This window comes from Heteronotia binoei, chromosome 8 (assembly GCF_032191835.1).
Source record: "Heteronotia binoei isolate CCM8104 ecotype False Entrance Well chromosome 8, APGP_CSIRO_Hbin_v1, whole genome shotgun sequence".
Classification (NCBI taxonomy): domain Eukaryota; kingdom Metazoa; phylum Chordata; class Lepidosauria; order Squamata; family Gekkonidae; genus Heteronotia; species Heteronotia binoei.
The window spans coordinates 45322574-45350135 of NC_083230.1; the positions used below are offsets into that span (position 1 = coordinate 45322574).

General features: G+C 41.3%; 1 protein-coding gene across 5 annotated transcripts in view; it reads left to right on the plus strand.

Moving 5' to 3' along the window:
- The window catches only part of USP15 (ubiquitin specific peptidase 15), a 126022-nt gene that overhangs the window by 61697 nt on the left and 36763 nt on the right, over window positions 1-27562 (plus strand). For all 5 annotated transcript variants that reach the window (XM_060244972.1, XM_060244973.1, XM_060244976.1 and 2 more), the window contains one exon: window positions 4905-5063. In XM_060244972.1, coding sequence (XP_060100955.1) covers window positions 4905-5063 — 159 coding nt within the window. The remainder of the gene's footprint in view (window positions 1-4904; window positions 5064-27562) is intronic.

Here is a 27562-nt window from a genome sequence, read left to right on the forward strand (position 1 = left end):
AATATTCCTCTAAGACAGCCCATACCCTCCTCCTTGGTAAGTGAACTCGCTATTTTCCCATGTGCGACTGCACAGAAGCCATGAAGATGAAAAAGGGGTTGCAGTTACCAGTAACCTTTGTTCATTGAGTGGTCTTCTTTGCAGGCACACATCCTCCCTCCTTTCCTAGCTATGGGGTTCTCATTGCCTGTTTTATCCTTATTTATGATGATGAAGGGAGAACTGAGGGATGAGTGCGCACCTCTCCCACATTATGTGATTGTTAGGCATGAAAAATTGTTCACTGAACACTGAAGGGAGGGAATGTACCTTTGGGACTCTAGAAAATTCTTAATAAAGCTCACTAGCTCCTCTCCGTGTCAGGCCTGTGGAAGTGCAGTCCCCATGTGTGCTGCACAGAACACTTGATGAGAAAAGGTTACAGGTAAATGCAACCCCTTTTTCTTCCACTGGAATCTTAAGAGGGGGAGGTGTGGAGAAATGCTTTGTCCTTTCTTTGTCGCCAGGATTGACTGTGTGTTTTAACCATTTTTTCCCTCTGAGCTAAGAAGCAGGAGGGGGGAGGAAGCCTTCCAGATGCATCTCTTAAGGAATGTCAGTTAATCTAGCAGGAGAGACAGTATGATGGAATGGGCCAGTTCACCCCACCTTCTGCTAGCAGGAAACCTAGAGCAGGGGGTGTCAAAGGGGGAGGATTCACAGATTTTTTAAAACAGCCTTGAAAGGGGAAGGTGATCTCTCTTATTTTTTGGAATGCTGAGCTGAACAAACTTCTTGTCAGAGGTGGGGAGCAGGTATGTAGCTGGCCCAGAGAGCTGGGAGCAATTGTTAAGATAATGGGAAATGGAGAACTAGGACATCTAAGATAAAGACCTTGTCCTAATTTATCATTTAGTTAGGGCATGTTTTATAGAGAGGGACAAAGGATTTGTGTTTTACCAGTTTCTTTTGTTCTTCCTTGCTTCATTCTGGTGTGGTGCTAAAAATATGTTTGTAAACATTGTCTTTTAAATAAATACTTAAAACTTTTGATTCTGGAAGTGGTACGCTGTAACACCTAGGCCCTCATGTCTCAGACACTATTTTAAAAGGAATCCGCAAGAGAGGGGACGGCAAGTGGTTGGCAACTGGCTATTCCTCCAGGGGTACACAAGGCATTAATCTGTCCCTGTGGTAGCCAGGTGCTGGGATAATGGGAGACACTGAGGCAAGGGCTCGGAGCTTGGAAGAGGAGCTGAGGGTCCTGAACCCTTCAGTGGAAAATCCCTATATGGTGATGGCAGCTACTCAAAAGTAAAGCCCCTCCAGGGAGTTGGCAAGCCCTAGGTGGGCAGGTTGGAATGGGGGCTGCAGGTCAGTGCAGACATATTCTGCCACAGGCTGCAGTGACTGAAATGATAGGATTCATACTTGTGCATTTTCTCTAGCCTATGATCCCACCTTCTATCATTTGGCATGTTTGTGGTGTTTAAAGGACTTGCTTAATCTTTTTAATGATATTCCTTTATTTTATATTTATTTTCTTCTCGCTTTTATTTTTCAATAAAGGTTTCTTTTCCCTTACTAAGGATCATAGAATCATAGAGTCGGAAGGGAGCTCTAGGGTCATCTAGTCCAACCCCCTGTACAATGCAGGAAACTCACAAACACCTCCCCCTAAATTCACAGGATCTTCATTGCTGTCAGATGGTTATCTAGCCTCTGTTTAAAAACCTCCAAGGAAGGAGAGCCCACCACCTTCTGAGAAAGCCTGTTCCACTAAGGAATCGCTCCAGCGGTCAGGAAGTTCTTCCTAATGTTGAGCTGAAAACTTTTGATTTAATTTCATTGGTTCTGGTCCTACCTTCCGGGGCCACAGAAAACAATTCCACACCATCCTCTATATGACATCCCTTCAAGTACTTGAAGATGGTGATCATATCACCTCTCATCCACCTCCTCTCCAGACTAAACATCCCCAGCTCTTTCAACCTTTCCTCATAGGACTTTGTCTCCAGACCCCTCACCATTTTTGTCGCCCTCCTCTGGACCCGTTCCAGCTTATCTATATCCTTTTTAAAATGTGGTGCCCAAAACTGAACACAATACTCCAGATGAGGTCTTACCAGAGCAGGGTAAAGTGATACCATCACATCACATGATCTGGACACGATACTTCTGTTGATACACCCCAAAATTGCATTTGCCTTTTTAGCCACTGCATCACACTGTTGACTCATGTTCAGCGTATGATCCACTAAGAACCCTAGATCCTTTTCGCACATACTACTGCTAAGACAAGTCTCCCTTATTCTGTAACCATGCATTGGATTTTTCCTACCTAAATGCAGAACTTTACATTTATCCCTGTTAAAATTAATTTTATTGGTTTTAGCCCAGTTTTCCAGCCTGTCAAGGTCATCCTGTATCCTGTTTCTCTTGTCTTCTGCATTTGCAACCCTTTCCAATTTAGTATCATTGACAAATTTAATAAGCATTCCCTCTATTCCTTCATCCAAATCATTGATAAAGATATTGAACAAAACAGATCCTTGAGGCACTCCAATTGTCACTCCTCTCCAAGAGGATGAGGAACCATTCACAAGCACTCTTTGGGTGTGATCTGTCAACCAGTTACAGATCCACCTAACGGTAACACATTTTACCAACTTATCAACAAAGATAGTATGTGGAACCTTATCAAAAGCCTTACAGAAATCAAGATAAACAATATCTACAGCATTGCCCTGATCCAGCAAAGTGGTTACTTTCTCAAAAAAAAAGAGATCAGTTTAGTCTGACATGACTTGTTCTTGAGAAACCCATGCTGGCTCTTCGTAATCATGTCCATTCTTCCTAAACGTTCCAGGACTGACTGTTTGATAATTTGTTCTAAAATTTTTCCAGGTATAGATGTCAAGCTGACAGGTCGGTAGTTACCCAGATCATCTTTTTTCCCCTTTTTGAAGATGTGGAAAACATTCACCTGCCTCCAATCTTCCGGCACCTCTCCTGTTCTCCAAGAATTTTCAAAAATAATAGCCAGAAGCTCAGAAATTACATCTTCAAGCTCTTTTAGAACCCTTGGATGCAATTCATCTGGCCCTGAGGGCTTAGTTTCATTTAAAGAAACTGGGTGTTTATGTACTACCCCTATGCTGATCCTAGGTTGGAACTTCTTACCCTCCTTATATGTTCTGTTTTTGCCATGTTGAGCACCGTTCCCCTCAGAAGAGAAGACTGAGGAAAAGTAGGAATTGAGCAGTTCCGCCCTCTCTTCATTACCTGTTACAATTTCACTTTCTTGCCCTTGCAATGGGCCTACAATGTCCTTGCTCTTTTTCTTACTCTGAACCCTTTTTTGTTGTTTTTAGTACCTTTGGCCAGCCTAAGCTCACACTGAGCTTTAGCTTTCCTAACTTTTTCTCTACACGCACTGGTGATTTGTTTATATTCATCCTTTGTTATAAGGCCCTCCTTCCAATTCCTAAAGGAGTCTTTTTTATTTTTCAAGTCTTTAGAGAGCTGTTTATGGAGCCACTTTGACTTCTTTAGGCTTTTTCCATTTTTCTTCTCATAGGAATCGTCTGTGATTGCGCTTCCAGTATTTCACTTTTAAGAAACTCCCACCCCTCCTGAACCCCTTCCTCTTAAGTATTTCTGACCATGGGATTTTACCCAGCATAGTACTAAGTTTATCAAAGTTTCCCTTTCTGAAGACCAACCTGTAACTCTGACTACACATAGCTTTTCCCTTCCCTAAGACTGTAAATTCCAAAATCACATGGTCACTACTGCCCAGGGTGCCCACTATTTCCACTTCTTCAATCAATCAATTCTTCCTTGTTGGTGAGAATCAAATCCAAGATAGCAGATCCCCTTGTTTCCTTCTTCACTTTCTGGAAAAGGAAATTGTCAGCAAGACAACTCTGCTAAAAATGAAAAGTCAAATAGATTCCTATCTATTTGACTTTTCATTTTTAGCAGAGTTGGACTTCCAACAGATGTCTGGGTAACTGAAATCTCCCATGATCACTGTATCCCTTCTCTTGGAGAACTTTGCAATCAGCTGTAGAAGTATCTCATCCAAGTCCTCTGCCTGACTTGGTGGTCTATAGCAGACCCCCACAATAATATCACTGTTGTTTCTTACTCCTTTTATTTTTACCCAGAGACTCTCAACTGAGCTACCATGTTCAGATTCACATATTTCCTCACAAGTATATACCTCCTTCACATATACTGCTACGCCTCCACCCTTTCTCATTTGCCTGTCCCTTTTAAATGTTGTACCCCTGAATCCTAATATTCCAGTTGTGAGTGTCATCCCACCATGTTTCAGTAAGACCTATTATGTCATAGTCTCCTTCCTTTATTAGGACTTCCAGTTTCTCCTGTTTGTTTCCCATACTCTGTGCATTAGTGTAGAGACATCAGAATCCATGTTTTATGCATCCCGAGGGTTTCATTTACGTACAAGCCTGCATGTTAACATTACCTAGTGTATGTGCCACTCTCTGCAAATCTTTAATGTTCTTATTCCCAGTTTCTGGCATCATATGAGGCTTTGAATTATTGTCTCGCTCCCCCATACAATAGTTTAAAGCCCTTCTTATTAGGTTAGCCTTTTCCCTACCGCCGTAAGATGCAAACCATCTCCCGATAGAAGACCACCATCTAGAAAGCGTAAGCCATGGTCCAGAAATCCGAATCTTTCCTGACGACACTATTGACGAAGCCAGTCATTTATTTGAATTATTCTTCTTTCTCGTCCTAAGCCACGGCCTTCAACAGGAAGCACTGACTAGAACACAACCTGTACGCCCAGCTTCTTCACCTTCTGACCCAGAGGTCAATACATACCATGTGGTGTTTGCGTCAAGTCATATGACGTCAGCATTGTAATCTTGTGTTGTCTTTTCTAGACACAGGTTGGACGATTTGCACCACAGTTTTCTGGGTATCAGCAACAAGATTGCCAAGAACTACTAGCCTTTCTTCTTGATGGCCTGCATGAGGATTTGAATCGAATTAGAAAAAAGCCTTACATTCAATTAAAAGATGCCGATGGAAGGCCAGATAAGGTAATGTTTGTGTCATCTCCCACACACCAAGCAGGTCACATACTGGATCTGATTTTGGGAATGGGGATGGATGTGGATCTGGATGCCTTGAAGGCATGACTTTTGCCTTGAAGGCATGAGTTGGTATCCCAGCCCTTCCTTGTTTAGGCTGCAAGTGAATTTATGCTTGTCTGCAGAGGCTAATGGATCCAGTTGGTTTCCAGGTAGATCTCCAGCATCTGATGCCCCCTGGTTATTTGTTGGATGAACTGGTAGAGGATTGGCAGTGCCAACTCTCTGAAACCATCGACACCCCCCCATGCCCCCTTTGTTCCCGTTTCAAACAACCCCCCTGGTATACCATGGACCTAAGGAGGATGAAATGGGAGCTTTGATTGCCAGACATACTCATGACAGATCTTATAGGACATATATGAAAGCATGTGAGATGGCAGTGAAAGCCACTAAGAGAGAATTCTATGCAGCTTCCATTGTATCTTTAAGCTCTCACCCAGCTCGGTTAGTATAATCATATCATTAACTTCCCTTTCACAAAGGAATCAAAAATATAGTAAATTGGGTATTAGCTGTGAGGTATTCACATGTTGTCTTGCAGATAAAATTTTGTTGTTCCGCCAAGACTTGCAGGCCATGATTGATACAGTAAGAGAACTGGAGGCCCCTTGGCCATCTTCGGGTCCCATTTTGGACCACTTCAGTCAGCTCTCTCAGGACAAAGTGGACAGGATCCTGTATGCTGTGAAGCACACCACTTGCCCCCTTGACCCGTATCTGTCATGGCTGGTGAAGGCCGGTGATGACAGAATATGGGCCCCCCTGGGAGAGATTATTAATTTGTCCCTGAGTGCTGGGACCTTTCCAGGGGCTTTGGAGGAGACAGTGGTGAAACCACTCTTGAAAAAGCAATCTTTGGATCCTCGAGATCCTGCCAAATACCACCCGGTATCGAACCTCCCGTTCCTCAGTAAGGTAGTTAGAGACCAGTAGCAGAACAGCTCCAGACCTTCCTGGATGACTGCTCTATTTTGAACCCATTCCAGTCAAGCTTCCACCCTGGCTATGGGGTGAAGACAGCTATGGTCACCCTCACGAATGACCTCAGAAGACATCTCACCCAAGGCAGGTCAGCACTGCTGTTATCACTAGATCTAATAGTAGTACTTGACACAATCAATTATGACCTTATGGCCCACCGCCTTGCTGAGGTGGCTTGCCTTGTTTCTCCACAGATGAAAATAGAGGGTAGTGATTAAGGAGAGGGTTTCACTGCTCTACCCTTTGGTGTGCTGTCCCCTATGTTAACATCTACATGTATCCCCTTCCTCAGGTGGTCTGGAAGTTCGGGCTGGGTTGTCACCAGTATGCTGATGACACCCACCTATATCTGTTGATGGATGCCACCCCAGAGGTTCTGGTCAGGCCATTAGAAGCCATGGCTGGCTGGTTGCAGCAGTGCCACCTGAAATTGAATCCATCAAAGATGGAGGAGGTCCTGTGCCTGAGTTGTGGAGGGATGGATTACAGGAGCACCTTTTAGACTGCATATTTAACCAGTGCTCCACCAGCTGCAAGAGCCCTGTGGTGCAGAGAGTTGAAGCTGCAGTACTGCAGTCCTAAGCTCTGCTCACAACCTGAGTTCGATCCCCAGTGGAAGCTGGGTTTTTAGGTAGCCCGCTCGAGGTTGACTCAGCCTTCCATCCTTCCGAGGCCGGTAAAATGAGTACCCAGCTTGCTGGGGGGAAAGCGTATATGACTGGGGAAGGCAATGGCAAACCACCCCTGCTGTGAAAACGTTGTGAAAGCAACATCACCCCAGAGCCAGAAACGACCCGGGCTTGCACAGGGGACCTTTCCTTTTCCCACCAGCTGCATTAGCTCCATGGAGTACTGAATCCACTTCAAGGTTATGGTATTAACATTCAAAGCCCTGAGCAGTCTGTGACCTGCATATGTAGAGGACTGCCTATCCTGCTATGTCCTTTGAAGAGCATTACGCTCATTTGCACAGCAGCTGCTGGTGGTCCCTGGCTCAAAGCATGTCTCTTTAACCTCGACCTGGTGGAAAACTCTCCCTAGTGAGATCAGGGCCCTGGGGGATCTGCTTCAGTTTTGCAGGGCCTGTAAAACAGAGATGTTCCACCGGGCCTTTGGTTGAGACAATGGTCTCTCTTGCTCTACCCCACCCTACCCCGACCTGGTATGTTCAGCAACTATAGGGGATGATCACCTACTATCCTGCTTAATCATGGGCACTTTTACAGATTTATAGGAGTATGCTCCTGAACTTATGGGGCATCTCAGTGTATCTAATTGTGTAACAAATTTTTAGAACTGTTAAAGGCTTTTATTGTATTATCTGTGTTCTTAACCGTGAGGCCTGCATGCAGGGAAGGGTGGGATAAAAATCTGACTAATAAATACATGTTTTATTTTAAATGATCATTGTGTTTCTTTGTGAAGTGGAATCTATTTGGTAATTATTGAAGTATTAAAGAGAGTCCATCTATACTGGGTGTCCACATGAAAGAACCTTTCGGATAACCCCTTTGGCCTACATGTAGTTCCAATGTATCCAGAGTCTGTAAATAATCTTTCTCCAAACCTAATATACTGTATTGATTGTTCCTTTCATCAATCCAGACACTTTATTTATGTGATCAAACTCTGAATTATTTAAACTCTAAAAAGAAAATTGAAATTAACTATAATAGACCTTTTCCAAATGAGTCAGTATACAATGACTTGTCAAAAGGTTGTCACACTTCCAGTTTCTTGTGTTTTGTTGTTGACAGGCCAAAGTACAATGAGCTTAGGCGTCTGAACAGTTCTCCTGGTATATTGTTAAAAACTGCAGAAACAATTTGTGGATAATACTGGGTAGGAATATCTTGCCATGATTATTGAGAATGAAACTTATGTGTGATTGACATCATTGCTTTGGAGCATAGCATTATATCATTTATGTTAGAGAGCTGCATATTATGGCAATATAAACTTCTTGCTTTTGAATTCCTCTTACAGAAATCTTAGGCAGTGTTATTTTTTCCATTGGTTCTTGAAAGGTTTTCCAATTGCTTAGTTATTGTACTCTTGTATTTCTCTCCATGCAGTACTTGTGTCTGGCATGTGTTATTTATCATATTGCTGCAGTTCATTATCAATCTTCTTTGCAGTCCCAAATGGGGACTGCGCATGAGTAAGCGCATGAGTAAACAGAGAGGTTTTCTGGCTTAAAGCCTGAAGGGGCACTGCATGCCATAGCTGGAAACTCCTTTCCCACGAGGAGCCATGCACTCCCATGCTCCAGTGCCCCCACCCTCAGTTTCTTTTTTGCAACCAAAAGATTAAGTTCTTAGCATTCTTTCCTGACTTGTGAGTCACAGGATGTGCATTTTCTCTCAATTTGGTTGGGTGGTCTTTGCTCCAAGCTGTTTAGTTATGACACATAGCACTTTATTTAAGAAATGCAATAAATGCAGTGTGAAGATGACAAAAACTGATGAACACAACCTCTGTCTGTTCTGTCTCGGCAATGGAAAATGTCTTCACATTTAAAGCCTGCCAACTCTTTGCCTCCAAGGCTAGGGGAGATCAGGCTTCAAAGCTCAATGTTGCTTTTTGGGGAAGAAAGCCTTGACTCCTCCATCTAAGTCTGCATGAGTTCCAGAAAAGTTCTTGAACTTCGTGTCTTCAGAATCAACTCTCTCATCCACCTCCCAGTTCCTTATCATAATCAATCTGTTCTCGATCAAGATCACCACTCACTTGCCACTCGTCTTCGGAATCTCTGGTGAAGAAGCCTAAAGTTAAATCTAAGAACAAAGAAAAGCACAAGTCTGAGTTGCAGCAGTGTATTCCTGTCAGTACCCCAGAACCGATGCAGGCATTCTGAAACAAGTTCAAAATTCCCTCAAGCCTCAATGTCCAAAGCAGAAATAGTGACTGACCTTCCACCAGGTCAAATTCTGTGGTTCACTGAACCCAAGCTGATAGCTACAGTTCTATGGTCCCAGTAAGATCCTTCCATGCACTGGTCTTCGCAGCCTTACCTTATGTTTCCTGCCTACTGCCTTTCAGAGTGGGATGACAACTTTGCTTTGAACCATAGGGTATGGGCTTGTACTATTACCAGCACTGGATCTCTTCCTACCCTCCTTTGGCTATGGTATCTCATGGACCTCATTCGTCTGTGCTAGAGGAAAAGGAGAGGACAGGGCCATGGTTTCTGATGGATCCAAAACTGTTTCTAATCCAAGCCTAGATGAAAAGGTGGGTAAACCTTCATGTGTCTACCCACCAAAGATCTTCATATTTTTGGAGAACAAATGCTCTGTGTGGCCCAGTCACTGGAAATCAAAGTTGTTACTTTGGAGCACAAACCAAAGACAAGATCCTAAGCCACCTTTATTCTGAATCCCTTGGTATGATTGCCTTTCCAGTTCTGGAGGGCTTTGAAGACTTAATCCAAGAATTCTGGATTCTTCTCTATAACCTACTTCTAGGAGAGTGGAGCACTTCTATAGAATTAAGAAGGAACTTTTAAATTACCTGACAACTTATCCTCCTCCATCTTCTTTGGTTATGGAAGAAATGCAGCCTAAGGGAGGTCAGGCTTACCATTCAGCACCCAATGACAGAGAGGGTGGAAAACTGTATGTCTTAGGACGTAAGTTTTATTCATTCTCAACATTGAGGTTTAAGATCATCAGTTATCAGACCATAATGTCTCAGTACCAACTTTCCCTTTGGGAAAAGATGCTTCCATACCTGGAGTACTTTTACCTGAAGACAAGTGTCCACTTGCTAAGGCTCCCCATGCATAGGCTATTAAACTTTTGAAACTGCAGATTAATATAGGCCGCCATTCTGCTGACTCTGAGTTTTGAGGCACAGTGAGTTTAATTATACTCCAAAGGCATGCCTGGTTAAGGTTAACTGTTCTTCCCCTGGAAACCAAGCAGAAGATTGAAGATGTGCCCTTTGACGGCTCAGTGTGTTTTCAACCAGAAAGGACAAGACTTTGTCCCTAATAAGGAACAAGCAGATGGCCAAAGCATTGGAAGTGTCACATTCTACCTCATCTCAATTTAAGCAGAGGTCTTTTGTGCACCAACACTGGCAGTCCTATTCCAGGGACTATCACTATTCTAGCCTATCTCAAGCCCCAACCAGTACAATATTCTAGCCTATCTCCCTAAGCAGTACACCCCTCAACAGGGTTATGCCAGGCATAAGGGCTTTAGTAGATCTAGGCAGGCTCACCACCTAGATCCCACCAGTAAGTCTCAGAAGCTGTCCTTCCGACTATATAGCACTTCTAGTTTGGTGACAGATTAGTACAATTTTATTCTGCCTGGGTGGCCATTGTTTCTCACAAATGGGTTCTTTCCATTGTTAAGTTAGGCTATAAGTTAGAGTTTAAGGACATTACCCCATGATTTTCACCTCTCAAGGTGATCAATAATACAGTGCCAGGATTATGTGACGCTCTGGCTGTCTTGCTCAAGAAAGGGGCTTTTGAGGAGGTGTCAAGATTGTCAGGCTCCCAAAGGGGTTTTCTCATGCATGTTCCTGATGGATAAATGTTCTCTTATGTGCGTCAAATATGCAAATAGTTTCCCTACCCTTAGTTTTGGAAGTATTAAAGTTTAACTTCTGGTTCATTGCTTACTTTCACATTTCTATTCATGTTCAACATCGCAAGTTCCTTCTTTTTTTGTGTGGAAACCAGGTGTTCTAGTATACAGTTTTGCCCTTTGGTCTGGCCAAGGCACCAAGGCTATTTATGAAATGTCCTGTCCCTGTGATTGCTCACTTCTGTTATGCAAGGCTACCATACATTTTGATACCTGGATGATTGGTTACTGGTAGCTGATTCTAGGGAGAATCTACTAGCCCACTACTCCCTGGCGTTAATGTCGGAGCCTGGGTCTCCTTGTAAATTGAGAGAAATCCCATCTGATCCGTTCTCAGAGGATTCTGTTTATTGGTGTAAAACTAGATTCTGCAGTGGTGACCGTTTTTTTTACCCCTGAATGGGTACAGGCCAGGTCTAAGTCTGGGAGACCCCAAAGAGCAAAAATTGATTCTAGGTAAACATCCTTGTCAGCCTCTGTATTACAGCTTCCAACAATATGGATGACATAAACAGAAGCACTGAGCTCCAGTCCTCTTTTCAAGAGAGCCAGATCTAATTACCATCAATAGGGTGCTGCATCACGGTGTAGTTTGTCTCAATTTGACAGCAGGGAGGCTCTAGAGAGGACCTAATATTTACACAGGAAATGAATGAGGTTATTTTGCAGTCTTGTCAACTTGCCACTAGGAGATCTCACTGTCACTAGGAGATCTTATAAGTGGACTCAATTTTCATGGTATCAGGCCAAGAGGATATCTTCTGCTCAGGCTTCCTTTGAAGTGATATTTGGCCACTTACTATATCTAAGGGCCAAGAGTTTGGCATTCTCCTCCATTAAAGTCCACTTTGCAGCCACTTCATGCCATCACATAGCTGTTGAAGGGGAATCAGTTTTCTGTCATATCTAAGACAGTCCTGAAGGACTTATTCAATCTTTGTTCTCCTTGGGAGTGGACCCACTGGTATCCCACGACTCTTTCTGTAGTTTTGACCCATCTAATGCTTAAGCCCTTTGAGCCCTTGGCTCTTGTTCCTTGGGAGAGCTTTTCATGAAGGTCTATTTTAGTGGCCATTACTTTATTCTAGGAGGGTCAGTGAGCTTGAGGACTTGAACCCCCCGCTCTCCCTCCAATTTTTGAAGATAGCTCATGAAAGGGTAGTTCTTAGGCCTAGCCTTCCATTCCTGCTGAAGGTTGTTTCTAGGGTTCATTGTGACCCTGTTTGCTTGCCCAGATTAAGGATGGGGTCATGCAATCAAAAGGTTTTTTCTTGTTTGTTTTTTTAACATGACAAATATATAACGTAGTGAGATATTTGAAGGTAAAGTGGTCTCTTGAAAAGAGAGAGCTAGTCATTTTCATAATCATGGATTCCCTTTAAAAAATAAACACCTTCACAGGTGGAAAAATACTTACAGCCCTCTTCTTGTATATAGTCATGACTCACAATTCACAGGTATGTTTCATGCAGTGTTAATAAGTGCTCTTTGTATGAATGAATTATTCCAAAGTAACTATGTTTGTTTCCATTTGTCAGCATTTCCTTTTTTTTTTTTTATCACACCTGATTTAAGAGTGTTTCAGCTTATTTTTGCAATAGCGCAAGTAGCATCAGTCATTATATGGCATATGAAGCAGTGGGACACCATGGAAAGCTGTGTTGCTTTGTGGCTGTATCTTTTCCTTATGATAGCTTCTCATATCTAACTTTTATTGGGATTTCTTATAATATTATTCATATAATACATATTTCCTGTAACAGATTTTTCTTAAAGCTCTGTCTGTGGGATGTTTGTATTTCTACCCAGAGGTAACAGCAATCACACTTGCAACAAGTGTAAGTTGGTAGCCCTACTGGAGGAGAAGATATGGGGACATGAGGCACAATTGTCCACACTACAGTGTATAAGGGAAGATGAGGATTTCATGGATAGAATGCATGAAGTGCTCTTAAGAGGACAACAGGAGGAAGAGGGAAAGATATCTCAGCAAATTGAGGACAACACAGCACAGGAGGAGGCTGTGTGGAAAAATGTAACCTGCAGGAGCAGAAAAATAAGGAGATGTTAGAAGCCTCTGCTGCTAAGCAGTTGGTTCCAGGATCTCCTAATGGATACTGATTCTGAAACATTAGAACAAAGCCTCCATGAACCTTGAAGGAAGTTTCTTAGGACCCTGTGGATGAAAAGACTTGAGCTTCCACTCCCCAATATAGGAAGAGGCATGTTGGGGATTCCCTACTCAGATGGGTAGAGCCCAAAATTTGCCAACTGGACTTGTCATCTTGAGAGGTATGCTGTCTATCGGCTACACACATCCAGGATGTGACAGAAAGCAGAAAGGATAGGAAGACTTGTCAAGCCCATGGATTATTATTCTTTCTTGCTGATATGTGGAAACAAATGATACTGCCCAGCACAACTTGGAATGTATTAAAAGAGACTATATGGCTCTGGGTCAGAATGTGAAGGAGCTGGGAGTGCAGGTTAAGTTTTCATCAATTTTTTCTGTAGATGACAGTGGCTTAGGATGGGAATGAAGAATACTGCAAATAAATGACTATCTACATAGATGGTGTCATCAGGAAAGGATTTTTGAACCATGGATTTTTGGACCATAGCTTACACTTTAGAGTTGAAGCTCTTACATCGGGAGATGGTTTGCACCTCATGAAAGTAGGGGAAAAGGTGCTTGATAAGAGCCTTGCTAACCTAATAAGGAGGACTATAAACTAAATGGTATGGGGGAGTGAGACAATAATTCAGAGCCTAGTATGATGCCGATAAGAACACTAAAGTTTTGCAGGGAGTGGCACATACGCTAGGTAACATTAACTTGCAGATACATAAGGAAACAAAAACCTCAGTGTGCATAAAACATGAATTCCAATGACTCTACACTAATTCGCAGAGTATGGAAAACAAGCAGGAGAAACTGGAAGTCCTAATACAGGGAACTATGACCTAATAGGCATTACTGAAACATGGTGAGATGATACTCACAATTGGAATATTAGGGTTGAGGGGTACAACTTTTAAAAAATTGACATATAAGGAAGGGTGGAAGCATAGCATTGATATGTGAAGGAGGTATATACTTGTGAGGAAATTTGTGAATCTGAGCATGGCAGTTCATTTGAGAATTTCTGGGTAAAAATAAAAGGAGTAAGAAATAACTGGTATTATGGTGGGGATCTGCTGTAGACCAACAAGTCAGGCAGAGGATTAGATGAGATACTCCTACAACACACAGCAAAGTTCTCATAAAGAAGGGAGACAGTGGTCATGGGAGATTTCAGTTACTTGGACATCCATTGGAAGTCTAACGCTGTTAAAAATGAAAGGTCAAATAAATTGCTGACTTGTCTTGCTGACAACTTCATTTTCCAGAAAGTGGAGAAGGAAACAAGGGGATCTGCTATCTTGGACTTGATTCTCACCAACAGAGAAGAACTAGTTGATGAGGTGGAAATAGTGAGCACCCTGAGTAGTAGTGTCCATGTGATTTTGGAATTTACAGTCTTGGGGAAGAGACAAGTACATAGTCAGACATATGGATTGGACTTCAAGAAAGCAAATTTTGACAAACTTAGAGTGATGATGGGTAAAATCGCATGGTCAGAAATACTTAAGAAGAGGGGAATTCAAGAGGGGTGGGAGTTTCTTAAAAGCAAAATATTGAAGGCAAAATCACAAACAATTCCTATGAGAAGGAAGAAGAAGAAGAAGATATTGGATTTATATCCCGCCCTCCACTCCAAAGAGTCTCAGAGCGGCTCACAATCTCCTTTACCTTCCTCCCCCACAACAAACACCCTGTGAGGTGGGTGGGGCTGGAGAGGGCTCTCACAGCAGCTGCCCTTTCAAGGACAACCTCTGCCAGAGCTATGGCTGACCCAAGGCCATGCTAGCAGGTGCAAGTGGAGGAGTGGGGAATCAAACCCGGTTCTCCCAGATAAGAGTCCGCACACTTAACCACTACACCAAACTGGCTCTCCAGAAAAAAAGGGACAAGCCTAAAGAAGCCAAGGCAGCTCAATAAACAGCTATCTAAAGACTTATCTTATCTAAAGACTTGAGAAATAAAAAAGACTCATGTAGGAAATGAAAGAAGGATATTATCACCAAGGATGAATACAAACAAATAATCAGTGATTGTAGAGAAAGAATTAGGAAAGCCGAAGCTAAAAACAACAAAAAAGGGTTCTTTTCTCACATACAAAGTAAGAAAAAGAACAAGGACATGGTAGGTCGCTTGCGGGGACAGGGAAGTGAAATTGTAACAGGTGATGAAGAGAGGGCAGAATTGCTCAATTCCTACTTTTCCTCAGTCTTTCTTTGTAAGGGAAATGGTGCTCAACATGGCAAAAACAGAAAATATGATGAGGGAAGGGAGTTGCAGCCTAGAATCAGCATAGAGGTAGTACATAAACACCTAGTTTCTTTAAATGAAACTTAGACCTCAGTGCCAGTTAAACTGCACCCAAGAGTACTAAAAGAACTTGCAAATGTAAGTTCTGAGCCTCTGGCCATTGTTTTTCAGAATTCTTGGAGAACAGGTGAGGTGCCAAAAGACTGGAGGCAGGCAAATGTTGTCCCCATCTTCAAGAAGGGGAAGGAGGAGGATCCAGGTAACTATCAACCCGTCAGCTTGACATATACCTGGAAAAGTTTTAGAACAAATAATCAAACAGTCAGTTCTGGAACATTTAGAAAAGATGCCTGTGATTACTAATAGCTGGCATGGGTTTCTCAAGAACAAGTCATGTCAGACTAACCCGATCTGCTGTTTTGAGAAAGTTACTATCTTGCTGGATCAGGGGAATGCTGTAGACATCATTTATTTTGATTTCAGTAAGGCTTTTGATAAGGTTCCACATACTATCCTTGTTGACAAGTTGGTAAAATGTGGTTTGGATCCTTTGGTTGACAGATTGCACCCAAAGAGTGCTTGTGAATGGTTCCTTATCCTCTTAGAGAGGAGTGACAAGTGGAGTTCCCCAAGGATCTGTCCTGGGACCTGTTTTGTTCAACATCTTCATAAATGATTTGGAAATGCTAATTAAATTTGCAGAGGATACTAAATTGGAAGGAGTCACAAATACAATAGAAGACAGGAGACAGGATGATCTTGACAAGCTGGAAAACTGGGTTAAGATAAATAAAATGAATTTTAACAAGGTTAAATGTAAAGTTCTGCTTGTAGGTAAAAAAAAAAATCAAATACATCACTATAGGATGCCGAGACTTGTCTTGCCAGTAGTAAGTGCAAAAAGGATCTAGGGGTCTTAGTGGACTATATACTGAACATGTGTCAGCAGTGTGATGTGGTGGCTATAAAGGCAAATGTGATTTTGGGCTGTATCAACAGAAGTACAGTGTCCAGGTTATGTAAAGTGATAGTATCACTTTACTCTGCTCTGGTTAGACCTCACCTAGAGTATTGTGTTCAGTTTTGGGCACCACAATTTAAGAAGGATATAGACAAGCTGGAACATGTCTTGAGGAGGGTAACAAAGATGGTGAGGGGTCTGGAAACCAGGTCTATGAGGAAAGGCTAAAGGAACTGGGTATGTTTAGCCTGGAGAGGAGATGACTGAGAGGTGATATGATCACCATCTTCAAGTACTTGAAAGTCTGTCATATAAAGGATGGTGTGAAATTGTTTTCTGTTGCCTCAGAAGGTAGGACCAGAGCCAACAGGTTCAAATTAAATCAGAAGAGCTTCTGGTTAAATATTAGGAAGAACTTCCTGACAGAGCAGTTTCTCAGTTTAACAGGCTTCCTTGGGAGGCAGTGCACTCTCCTTCTTGGAGGTTCTTAAGTAGAGGCTAGATAGTCATCTGATAGGAATGCTGATTCTGTCAATTAACTCAGCGTGTTAACAAAATATTGTGTCTATTAAGTAATTTACAATTCTTTAAACAAACAATTTTCCATAAGAGCTGTGATGCTGCTGTATGAACATATGAACTCAATATAATTGCAGTGTTCTCTCAGTATTTGACCCCTGACGGTTTTAATGTCTGTACAGTCCATTTTGGTCCTTTATGATATGCTGTGCTTCTTTGAGACTCCAGTGTCTTTATTGCCGTCCTCTGTTTTGCCTCACCGTATCTCACTGCACTGACCAGCTCAATTAATCATACACCATAATTCAAGTGACCTGCTCAATTTTAGCTATGAATGCCATTTATAAGCACTGTAATTATATTGAGTCCATATGCTCATACAGCATCATCACAGCTCTTATGGAAAATTGTTTGTAACTATTGTTAAGTGATTGTTATATTGGTGATATCAAAAAGTTGTATAAAAATATTGAGGTGTTTAAAGAATTGTAAAGTGTAGATGACTGGGGAAGGCAATGGCATACCACCCCATAAAAAGTCTGCCATGAAAATGTCGTGATGCAATGCCACCTCAGAGTTAGAAACGACTGGTGCTTGCACAGGGGACTACCTTTACCTTTTTTAAACTACTTAATAGACACAATAAACACAGTGAGTTTATTTGATATTCTGGATTTGTTACTCCCATGGTTCCAGTATTTATTATTGTTGTTAAAATTCTGTGAATTAGGCAGATCATGAGGAAGACGGGAATAATTGCATCAGGTGGGGAATATTATCCTCTTGAAGTTTATTAACAAAGATTGTGTTAAAAGCAGTGAGATCGGGGGGGGGGGGCGGACCGTCACTCATAAATTGCAGATGCACTTGATCAGGCTCCTGATCTTTCCCCCACTAGTTGTATTTTTTTAAGACATCAGACTCTGTAGTAAGTCTTACCTTCCATGGGACAACCACGCAGAAACAAGAAGACAGTGCCAAAAGAAAAAACCCCAGCCGCTGCTTTCTTTAAACCAAACGATTCGGCAAAGGTTAGTGGCCCTGCTACCTGCTCCATTTCTAACATGGCCGCCAGCAACAACTCTCCCCTTCACCCTATTGAGGAGGATGAAGACGCCCCTTTGTGTAGGAAAAACCTAGACCTTCTGAAACGAGACATTCATAGTTATTTTAAAGAATCGATTGAAGATTTCCTTAAGCCAATTAGATCCAAAGTGCAAGAGCTCATGGAGTAGCTATCAGTATTAGCTAAATTGGCAGATCAAACGGCTGAAGCAGCTCTGTCACGTAAAGAGGACGTTAAAGAAAGAAAGAAATCTGAAGCCCTTCTTGATAATAGGATTGCAATTCTGGAAAATCGCATTCGGGCTTCTAATCTGAAATTCAGGGGTCTGGAGGAGGGCGAGGAAGGGTCCGCAGACTTGGCTATGTTGATTACTAAGTGGCTGGCGAAATCTTTAAAAATTGAGGGGAGCACGCTAATGATATCTAAGGCACAACGGTAGGGAGCAATGATGACGGAACGGAGAGGAAGACCCAGGGACGTCCTTGTTCAATTTACTTTCCCTGAAATGAGGGATCTTGTCTTGAAAGAGGCAAGGTTACATGGTGCCCTGTCCTACAATGGCAAGAAAATTTTGGCGCTTCTGGATCTTCCCCCGGATATCTTAGAGATATGGTGGAAAATGAAGCCTTTTGTGATGAAGCTGCACATAGCAAATGTGCGTTTTTGCTGGAGTCCTATGTTGGACATTTTGGTGTTTAGGAACGGTGTACTGCACAAAGCTTCAGATATTAAATCAGGCAGGGATTTGCTGAACTCTCTCTCGCTGAATCTGTCTCCTGCCGAAGAGGAAGAATTGCTGAAAGCCAACCCCCCCACTGGAAGATCTCCCTGCTTAAGAAGGCGTCTGTTTGTTGTTTTCTAGACATTCGTTCCTATGGCTGTACTTTGAGACTTTTTCCAAGACAATAGTTAACATACTTGTTTGAAACATTTTGGCGGTCATTTTTTATGGTTTTGCATTTGTTGTCTCCATATGTTCCAATATACTCCAATAGGGCCAAAAAATGTTCTCTGCACATCTTTAGGTAGAATGCTTGTTTGTGTGTTGATAGAATGAAATGTAAGGGTTTGGTGCATAGTATTTGTACTGTTTCTGATCAGGAGTGAATGTTTTTGTGAGGAACTGAGTGTGGGTTAGATGACTGAGGTGAGCGGATGAGTGCATGCATTATTGAAGGCTTTATAGTTTTAAGTGCTGGCTGATTTTTTATAGGCATGAATGTGTCTAGGTGATGAATTTGGAAGAGAGGGATTTGGTAGATTTAATTGTGCAGGTGTATATACTGTGTATGGTTTAAGGTGGTTGCAGGGGGAGAATTGAATAGTTTTTTAGGGGTGTTTTAACTTTTTTGCAAATTATATAAGGAAATGGGTCTTCTAATTTACTTACTTATTTATTTATTTATTTATTTACTCTTAATTGTTATTTATTCTTTAAAAGATAAATATGTGTATGGATATGTATGTGGTTATATATGTAGGTGTGTGGATATATATAAGTATGTATGTGTGTATGTCTGTATGTATGGGAATGTATCTATATGTATAATACATTTGGGTATGTAGGTAGGAGTGTGTATGGGTATGTATGCACCTAGATATATATATATATATATATATATATATATATATATATATATATATATATATATATATATATATATATATATATATATATATATATATATATATATATATATATATATATATATATTTGTATAGATGTGTGAGGGTGTATATAGGTGTGTTGGAGTGTGGGTGTGTGTATATTTATGTTTATAGTTTCAGTTACTGTACAATTGCTTGATAATGGCATGAAATGGTCTTTAGATATGGTTTACTGTCCCAGTGGTTACACTGAATTTTTTTAAATAGTTAAAAGTTTTTTTTATTAGCAGTTGTAGCTTATTGCTGTAGATTTAGTAATTTCCTAATCACTACTGGAAGTGTTCATATATAAAGTGTTTTTATTATTTTATTAGATAGATTAATAGCTGTTTTTGGAAGATTCATATGTCTTTATCTCACCAAGTGCTTTAACATGAAATAATGGAATATTTGGAACTGTTGGATATTGGATTAGTTATACTTTTCTAATGTTAAACTCCCTATTGTTTGACTGGGAGAAGTCTGGTCGGATAGGGGAGTCTGATTATATATCATCGGGGGGGGGGGGGGATAATCGGAGGGTCAACCTTCACCCTGTTTAAAGTTCATACACTGAAGTTTCCCCCACGAGATTGGTTTGGTTTCGCTATAAGGGAGTACTGATCGTATTTCTCACCTGCCCTCCTTGTGTTAGGAGGTTGGTGAAGCCAGTTCCCTAGTTTGGGGTGTTTTTCTGTTTTTTTGGCCTTGTTTGCCAGCACAAGTTTGCAGTGCTGGTGTATGCAGGGTGCGTTGAGAGTTTGCTATGGTTTTTTATTTTTTCCTGGTTTATTAGCTTTTGAGCTTTTGGTTACAAAATGTCTCACAATCTTAAATTTTCCTCATGGAATTGTAGGGGTTTTAAAAATCCCATTAAATGTAAACTGATTGCCAACTATTTAGAGAAGGGTAAACTTAACATTGTCTGCCTATAAGAAATGCATTTGAAGGCCTCAGCACCTAATGTCTTTAGATCTCACTGGTTCTCTCAGTCTTTCCAGGCCCCGGGTTCATCCAAAGCACAGGGTGTAGCTATCCCGATATCCAAGCATACTCCTTTAGTTTGTCAGCAAATAAAAAAAGAACCTAAGGGTAGATTTTTATTTGTCAAAGGTGAATTGGATGGTATGAGTACAACTATTGCCTTAATCTATGCTCCTAATAGTGGACAATTAGACTTTCTTAGAGCAACATTACAAGAATTTCAAACCTTCCAACAAGGTAACATACTTGTTGGAGGAGACTTAAATTTTTTTGTTGGTCCTAAATTGGACAAATCAAATTCTTCTTTACCTTCATCAGGGAAACCATCCCCTCTAACTAAGCTGAGTAAAATTCTCCATTCCTTCAATCTAATTGATGTCTAGCATACCTTGTACCCTAATAGTAGAGATTATACTTTTTTCTCCTCTATTCATAACTCCTATTCTATAATTGATTTTTTTACTAGTATCTCCTTCTTTGATCAACCGTATAGATAATGCCAACATTGACGCAAGGACTATTTCTGATCACTCTCTGGTGGTTTGTGACTTGCTTGCTCAGGACTCTGATGGAAAAGGTCCCAATTGGTCCCTCGACAAACTGCTGCTGTCAAACGAAGCAATTAGTAAAAATGTAACAGAACAAATCCAATCTTATTTTTCTTTGAATGTACAATGCGGTGTTTCCCAAGCCTATGTATGGGACTTTAAAGCTGTCATGAAAGGCAATCTCATCTCTATTGCTTCTGCTTGCAATAAACATATGAACATATGAAGCTGCCTTATACTGAATCAGACCCTCGGTCCATCAAAGTCAGTATTGTCTACTCAGACTGGCAGCGGCTCTCCAAGGTCTGGAGCTGAGGTTTTTCATGCCTACTTGCCTGGACCCTTTTTAGTTGGAGATGCCGGGGATTGAACCTGGGACCTTCTGCTTACCAAGCAGATGCTCTAACCACTGAGCCACTGTCCCTCCCCTAAATAAAGCTAAAAGAAATTCAACTGAAGACCTAAAGGCTTGCATCACGTTTCTACAAACGAAACACTCAAAGTATGGTGGGAAAAAACCCTTAAAAATTAAATCAGGCTGGGAAACAATTAGAACTGCTTGAGACCTCTTCCATTCAGATGAATTTTTTGTTTCTTGTGACTAAAACTTCAAAATCAATTAAACTCTTGAAATATCATATTGCCCAGAAAAGGGCTCAAAATATAATTCATGCAATTCGAACCCCTCAGGGAGTTATTCATTCCTCTTCTAAAAAGATCTTTTTTGATTTTTTTGATTTTTATAAAACATTATGAGTCTGCTAATCCGAACCCTCAGCATATTGAGAAATAACTAAACTCCATTGATTTCAAATCTTTCCTTACTGAAGATCATGCTACTTTTTTAGACAAACCTATCAACATGACTGAATTAAGTTCGGTTATATCCAAAATTAAAAACAATAAGGCTACAGGCAGGGACGGTTTTCTGATTGAGTTTTATAAACATTTTAAATCTTCTTTATTAGCCCCTTATAATTCTGTTATGGAAGAAGGTTGACTTCCCCCAAGCTGGCTTGAGTCAAAGATGATAGTAACCCCAAAGGAAGGAAAAGACACTTAATCCCGCTTCCTATCGTCCTATTTCAGTTCTTAATCATGGTTTAAATTTTTTTTTTTACTTGCAGAATGTTTGAATAAGATTATTACCCACATGTACATACACCCAGATCAGGCAAGCTTTATGCCAGGTCGCACCAACACCGGTAATATTCGTAAGTCACTCAACCTGATCCATGCAGCTAAGTCATCTTCTTCTCTCTCCTTAATTTTATCTTCAGATGCTGAAAAAGCGTTCGACAGAGTAGAAGTAAATTACTTTAAAACTTTATTAATGTATATGAAGTTTGGTCCATGCTTTTTGAAATCTATTTATGCCATCTACAGTGCTCCCTCCTCACAAATTAGTATTAATCTCTTTAGATCGGATGAGTTGCACCTTAATAGAGGCACCCATCAGGGTTGCCTCATCTCCCCTTTTATTTGCTCTTTCTGTTGAACCCTTTACTTATGTAATCCGAAGTGCCAAGGATATTACAGGCATATCTGTTAATAATGTTATTCATAAAACAAGTCTCTTTGCAGACAACATGGTTTTTTTTACTTAACCAATCCCGTTAATTCCTTAACAATATTAAAAGAAAAACTTGATGAATTCAGCAAGCACTCTGGTTTCTCTATTAATTTTAACAAGTCTGAAGTATATCCGATTAATATACCTCAGGAGCTTAAGGCGACTATTATTTCTACTTCACCTTTCGGGTGGGTATCAAAAACTTGGAGACATCTGGGTATCTTATTTCCTTTAAATTTAGCTGACTTGTTTCAGGTCAATTATGGTCCAGTAAGGGAATCGATTACTTTGACTTTAGGAGATGGTCCAAATTGAACTTTTCAGTGCTGGGAAAAATTTATCTCCTCAAATCCTTTCTTCTTCCTCATCTTATTTTTTTTTTTTTCAAAATCTTCCTATCCCCATACTACGAAAAGACTTAACGAATTGGCAGTCTCAATGGACTGCTTTTTTATGGAACAAGCAGAAAGCTAGAATTGCATTATCACTCTTAGCTAAACCTCGTAAACTGGGTGCTCTTGCCGTCCCACTGATTGATAAATATTTTGTGGCAGCTCAGATGAGAAATATTGTTCTTTATGGCTCTCCTTTTTCTACTCCAGCCTGGGTTCAAATTGAAAAGGCTGACCTACCCAATCTGCTTTTCCATGAATATATTTGGAATTCTAAATCTGTTTCTTAAATTCACATTACAATTAAGAAACCAGTGGAGAAATACTTTATCTCTTCCTTCTTCTCCGGAAATGACCTTCTTGGGCCAGACTTGGTTCCTCCCTGGTAGGGACAAAGATGGAGTCAAAATTTTGAGAGACCATAACATCTTTAAACTCACAGATGTAACAACTAATGGTAAATTGAGTACCCTTGCTGAATTGGAACACAAATTTAAAATTTCCATCCCTTGGTTTCAATATACTCGTGCATAAGAACATAAGTGGAGCCATGTTGGATCAGTCCAATGGCCCATCCAGTCCAACACTCTGTGTCACACAGAGGTCAAATACACACACACACACACTGTGGCTAATAGCCACTGATGGACCTCTGCTCCATATTTTTACCTCTTGAAGCTGGCTATGCTTGTAGCCGCCACCACCTCCTGTGGCAGTGAATTCCACATGTTAATCACCCTTTGGGTGAAGAAGTACTTCCTTCTATCCGTTTTAACCTGACTGCTCAGCAATTTCATTGAATGCCCACGAGTTCTTGTATTGTGAGAAAGGGAGAAAAGGATTTCTTTCTCTACTTTCTTCATCCCATGCATAATCTTGTAAAACTCTATCATGTCACCCCACAGTCGACGTTTCTCCAAGCTAAAGATCCCCAAGCGTTTTAACCTTTCTTCATAGGGAAAGTGTTCCAAACCTTTAATCATTCTAGTTGCCCTTTTTTGCACTTTTCCCAATGCCATAATATGCTTTTTGAGGTGCGGTGACCAGAATTGTACACAGTATTCCAAATAAGACCACACCATCGATTTATACAAGGGCATTATGATACTGGCTGATTTGTTTTCAATTCACTTCCTAATAATTCCCACCATGGCGTTGGCCTTTTTTATTGCAATCGCACACTGTCTTGACATTTTCAGTGAGTTATCTACCACGACCCCAAGATCTCTCTCTTGGTCAGTCTCTGCCAGTTCACACCCCATCAACTTGTATTTGTAGCTGGGATTCTTGGCCCCAATGTGCATTACTTTGCACTTGGCCACATTGAACCTCATCTGCCACGTTGATGCCCACTCATCCAGCCTCAACAGATCCCTTTGGAGTGCCTCACAATCTTCTCTGGTTCTCACCACCCTGAACAATTTAGTGTCATCTGCAAACTTGGCCAATTCACAGCTTACTCCCAACTACAAGTCTTGGGCATTACTTAGGACCAAATCCAGGATCGCCCCACCCCTGATAGGTTCTGAGACCATCCACTCCATAGCACAGTCATTGAGAGCATCTGGAAACTCAATCGCTTTCTCTTGACCTGGACACATACTGACCCAATCAATTTTTGGGTAGTTAAAATCACCTATTACGACACAGTTTTTACGTTTAGCCACTATCTTTAATCTTTCCATCATATTATAATCGTCCTCTATCTTTTGATTTGGTGGGCCATAACAAACTCCCATCGTTAAATTTCCTTTTGGGCCCTCTATTTCAACCCAAAACATTTCTAGAAGGGAATCTAATTCTCTGACCTCAGTCTTACTGGACTGTATACCCTCTCTGACATACAGAGCCACCGCATCTCCAACCCTTCCCTCCCTATCCTTCCGATGTAACTTATATCCAGGAATCACCGTGTCCCACTGATGCTCCTCATTCCACCAAGTTTCTGAAATTCCCACAATGTCTATGTTTTCTCCCAACACTAAACATTCCAACTCACCAATTTAACTTCGAACACTTCTAACATTTGCATACAAACTAATATAATTTTCCAGGCAAGCTAGGTCCTCAACCTTCCTCCTGCTGCCTCGAGACTTTGGCAGGCAGTCCATACTGTTTGTCACCATCTCAGTGGACAACTCTGATCCATTACCCGGTAGAAAAGTAACAGCTAACCCTTCATCTCTTTGAGATGAGTCCTTCCGAACCAGAGACATTTCATCTCCTGTCGGCTTTCCCCCAAGATTTAGTTTAAAAACTGCTCTGCCACCTTTTTGATTTTAAGTGCCAGCAGCCTTGTTCCACTTGGGGACAAGTGGAGACCGTCTCTTTTGTACAGCTCCTGCTTGTTCCAGAAAGCATCCCAATGCCTAACAAATGTAAACCCTTCCTCCCTACACCATCATCTCATCCACACATTGAGACTTCTAATTTGTGCCTGTCTCTCCAGCCCTGCACGTGGAACAGGTAGCACTTTTGAGAAGGCTACCTTGGAGGTCCTGGCCTTAAGTCTCCCACCTAGCAACCTAAATTGTTCCTCCAGGACCTCACGACTGCATTTCCCCACATCGTTGGTGCCAACATGCACCAAGACCACTGGCTCCTCCCCAGCACTGTCTATTAGCCTATCTACTACAAGCATAATGTCTGCTACCTTCGCACCAGGCAGGCAAGTCACCATACGTCCATTGTGTAGTTTTGCCACCCAGCTACTTGCCTAAGGATCAAATCACCAACTACCAAGACCCCCCCTCTCCCCCTGCCCAGGGATGGTTCCTTGGTGCGAAAAGATACCCGCTCACCAACTGAAGAAGAGGTCCCTTCTGAGGGCGCATTCCCCTTATCCTCAGCACGGTGCCCTGTTCCCTCTCAACCCTCATGCTTCGTGGCAGCAACGGAGCTGCCACGTTCAGAGTGGGGCTCATCTAATACGTCCCCGAGAGTGTTCTCCGAGTGCCTAACTGACTGTCTCTGCTTCTCCAGGTCAGTCACCTCGACCTCAAGGGTATGAACTTGTTCCCTCAGGACCAGGAGCTCCTTGTATCGAGAACACACTCAAGACTTCTGTCCTGTGGGCAGATAGTCATACATGTGACACTTAGTTCAAAACAGTGGAAAGCCCCCACCCCCCTGCTGGCATTCTACCTTCATGATAGCTTTTTAAAAATATATACAGTCCCGTTTTAAATCCTGTTTGTTTATGTGGCTCCCCTTCTGGAGGGTCAACTTACCTTATTGGGAACTCAAGGAAAATCAGGATCTGGGTTCCTGGTCCTTACACAGCCCCCAGATTAAGAGTCACAGGTCAAGAGCCCTTTAGCTCTCAATCTTTGGCTTGCGCCTCTGGCAAGGCACAGCTTAATAATGCAAAGAGGGTGGGGAACACAGCCACTCCTAATCAATCAGCAACAATCACCTTCAATCACCTTCAGCCCACTCAAACCAAACAGACAGCAGTTCCCCAGCAATCACAAACTCAGAATTTTCAGCAATCACACAACTCAGAAATTCTCAGCAACTTCCCCAGCTGCTTAGAAAGCCAAACCTCACCCTTATAGCCTTATTCTCTGCTTTCTCTCAGAGCTTCTCTGCTATCTCTCAGAGCCCTCTGAAATATGCTCAGCCTCTGGCAAGGCGCAGCTTAATAATGCCTTATAATAATGCATCATGCACAACATCAAATAGTCCCATTAATCATGGCTAATAGATCTCTTAATCTTCTGGAGAAATTAATCAATAAAGGCAGCACCTCAATAAAGGGTGTTATTTCTATTATATATACTCTCTTAAATCTTCTTGTCTGGTCTCGTTGTTCCAATCAGCAAATTGCGTGGCAAAGAGACTGTCACACTACAATTAATGATGACTGTTGGGAGCAAATATGGATATCATCGTTATTTAAATCTAAGTCTTATTACTTCAGGTTACAGAATTACAAAATTTTTGCAAGGTGGTATGTGACCCCCTATATGCTTTTAAGGGCAAAGTTAAGTATAGCTCGAACTGTTGGAAAGGCTGTGGTCCATCTGGAACTTTGCTCTATTGGCAGGAAAAACTGCTATAGCTAGTCGTTGGAAAGTTTCTAGAGTTCCTACTTTAAATTGTTGCTTTAACAAAGTTTGGGATATTTTTATCCAAGATAAATTAGCTGCCAGTATTGTACTGCAAGACAATCCCAAAGCAGGTGACTGGTTTATTGAAAAATGGTTTGTCTTTTTAGAATATATAAATAAGGAATCTAATTTTAGTAAAATTCCACTTAAATACGTGAATATTATGATTTATAAATTATGTGTCTTAACATAGTGAGCTATTTTGCCTTGTGGCTTGGTGATGTATGTGGATAACTGTTTTTTGTTTTGTTCTTTTTATTTAGATCACGATGTACATATTCATTATAGGCTTTGTTTAATTGTTCTGGTTTTTGCATATAAAGGTTTTAATAAAATTTAAATTTAAAAAAAGCAGTGAGATCCAGCGGTTCCTACAAGTGTTTTAAAAAACCAACATTCCAATATTTTGTGAGACAGAATATAAATTTTACCGTGACCACAAGGGCAGAGACAGTCTGAATATGGAATACAACAAAATCTGTCCTGTAATGCTTTTGGATGGGATGGCATTAAGATGAGTAGCAGGCTTAATCTTATTCAGAGCAAACTTATGCTGGTGAGACCAAGGGAGGTTTGAAGAGAGAACAATTACCAGGTAGCAGAAGTTCCTGACTTGTTCAATATCTGAGTTTGCTAGAGTCCATTTGGAAAGGCCCAGGGTGACACTTTTAGAACTAAACAAGGTTTTA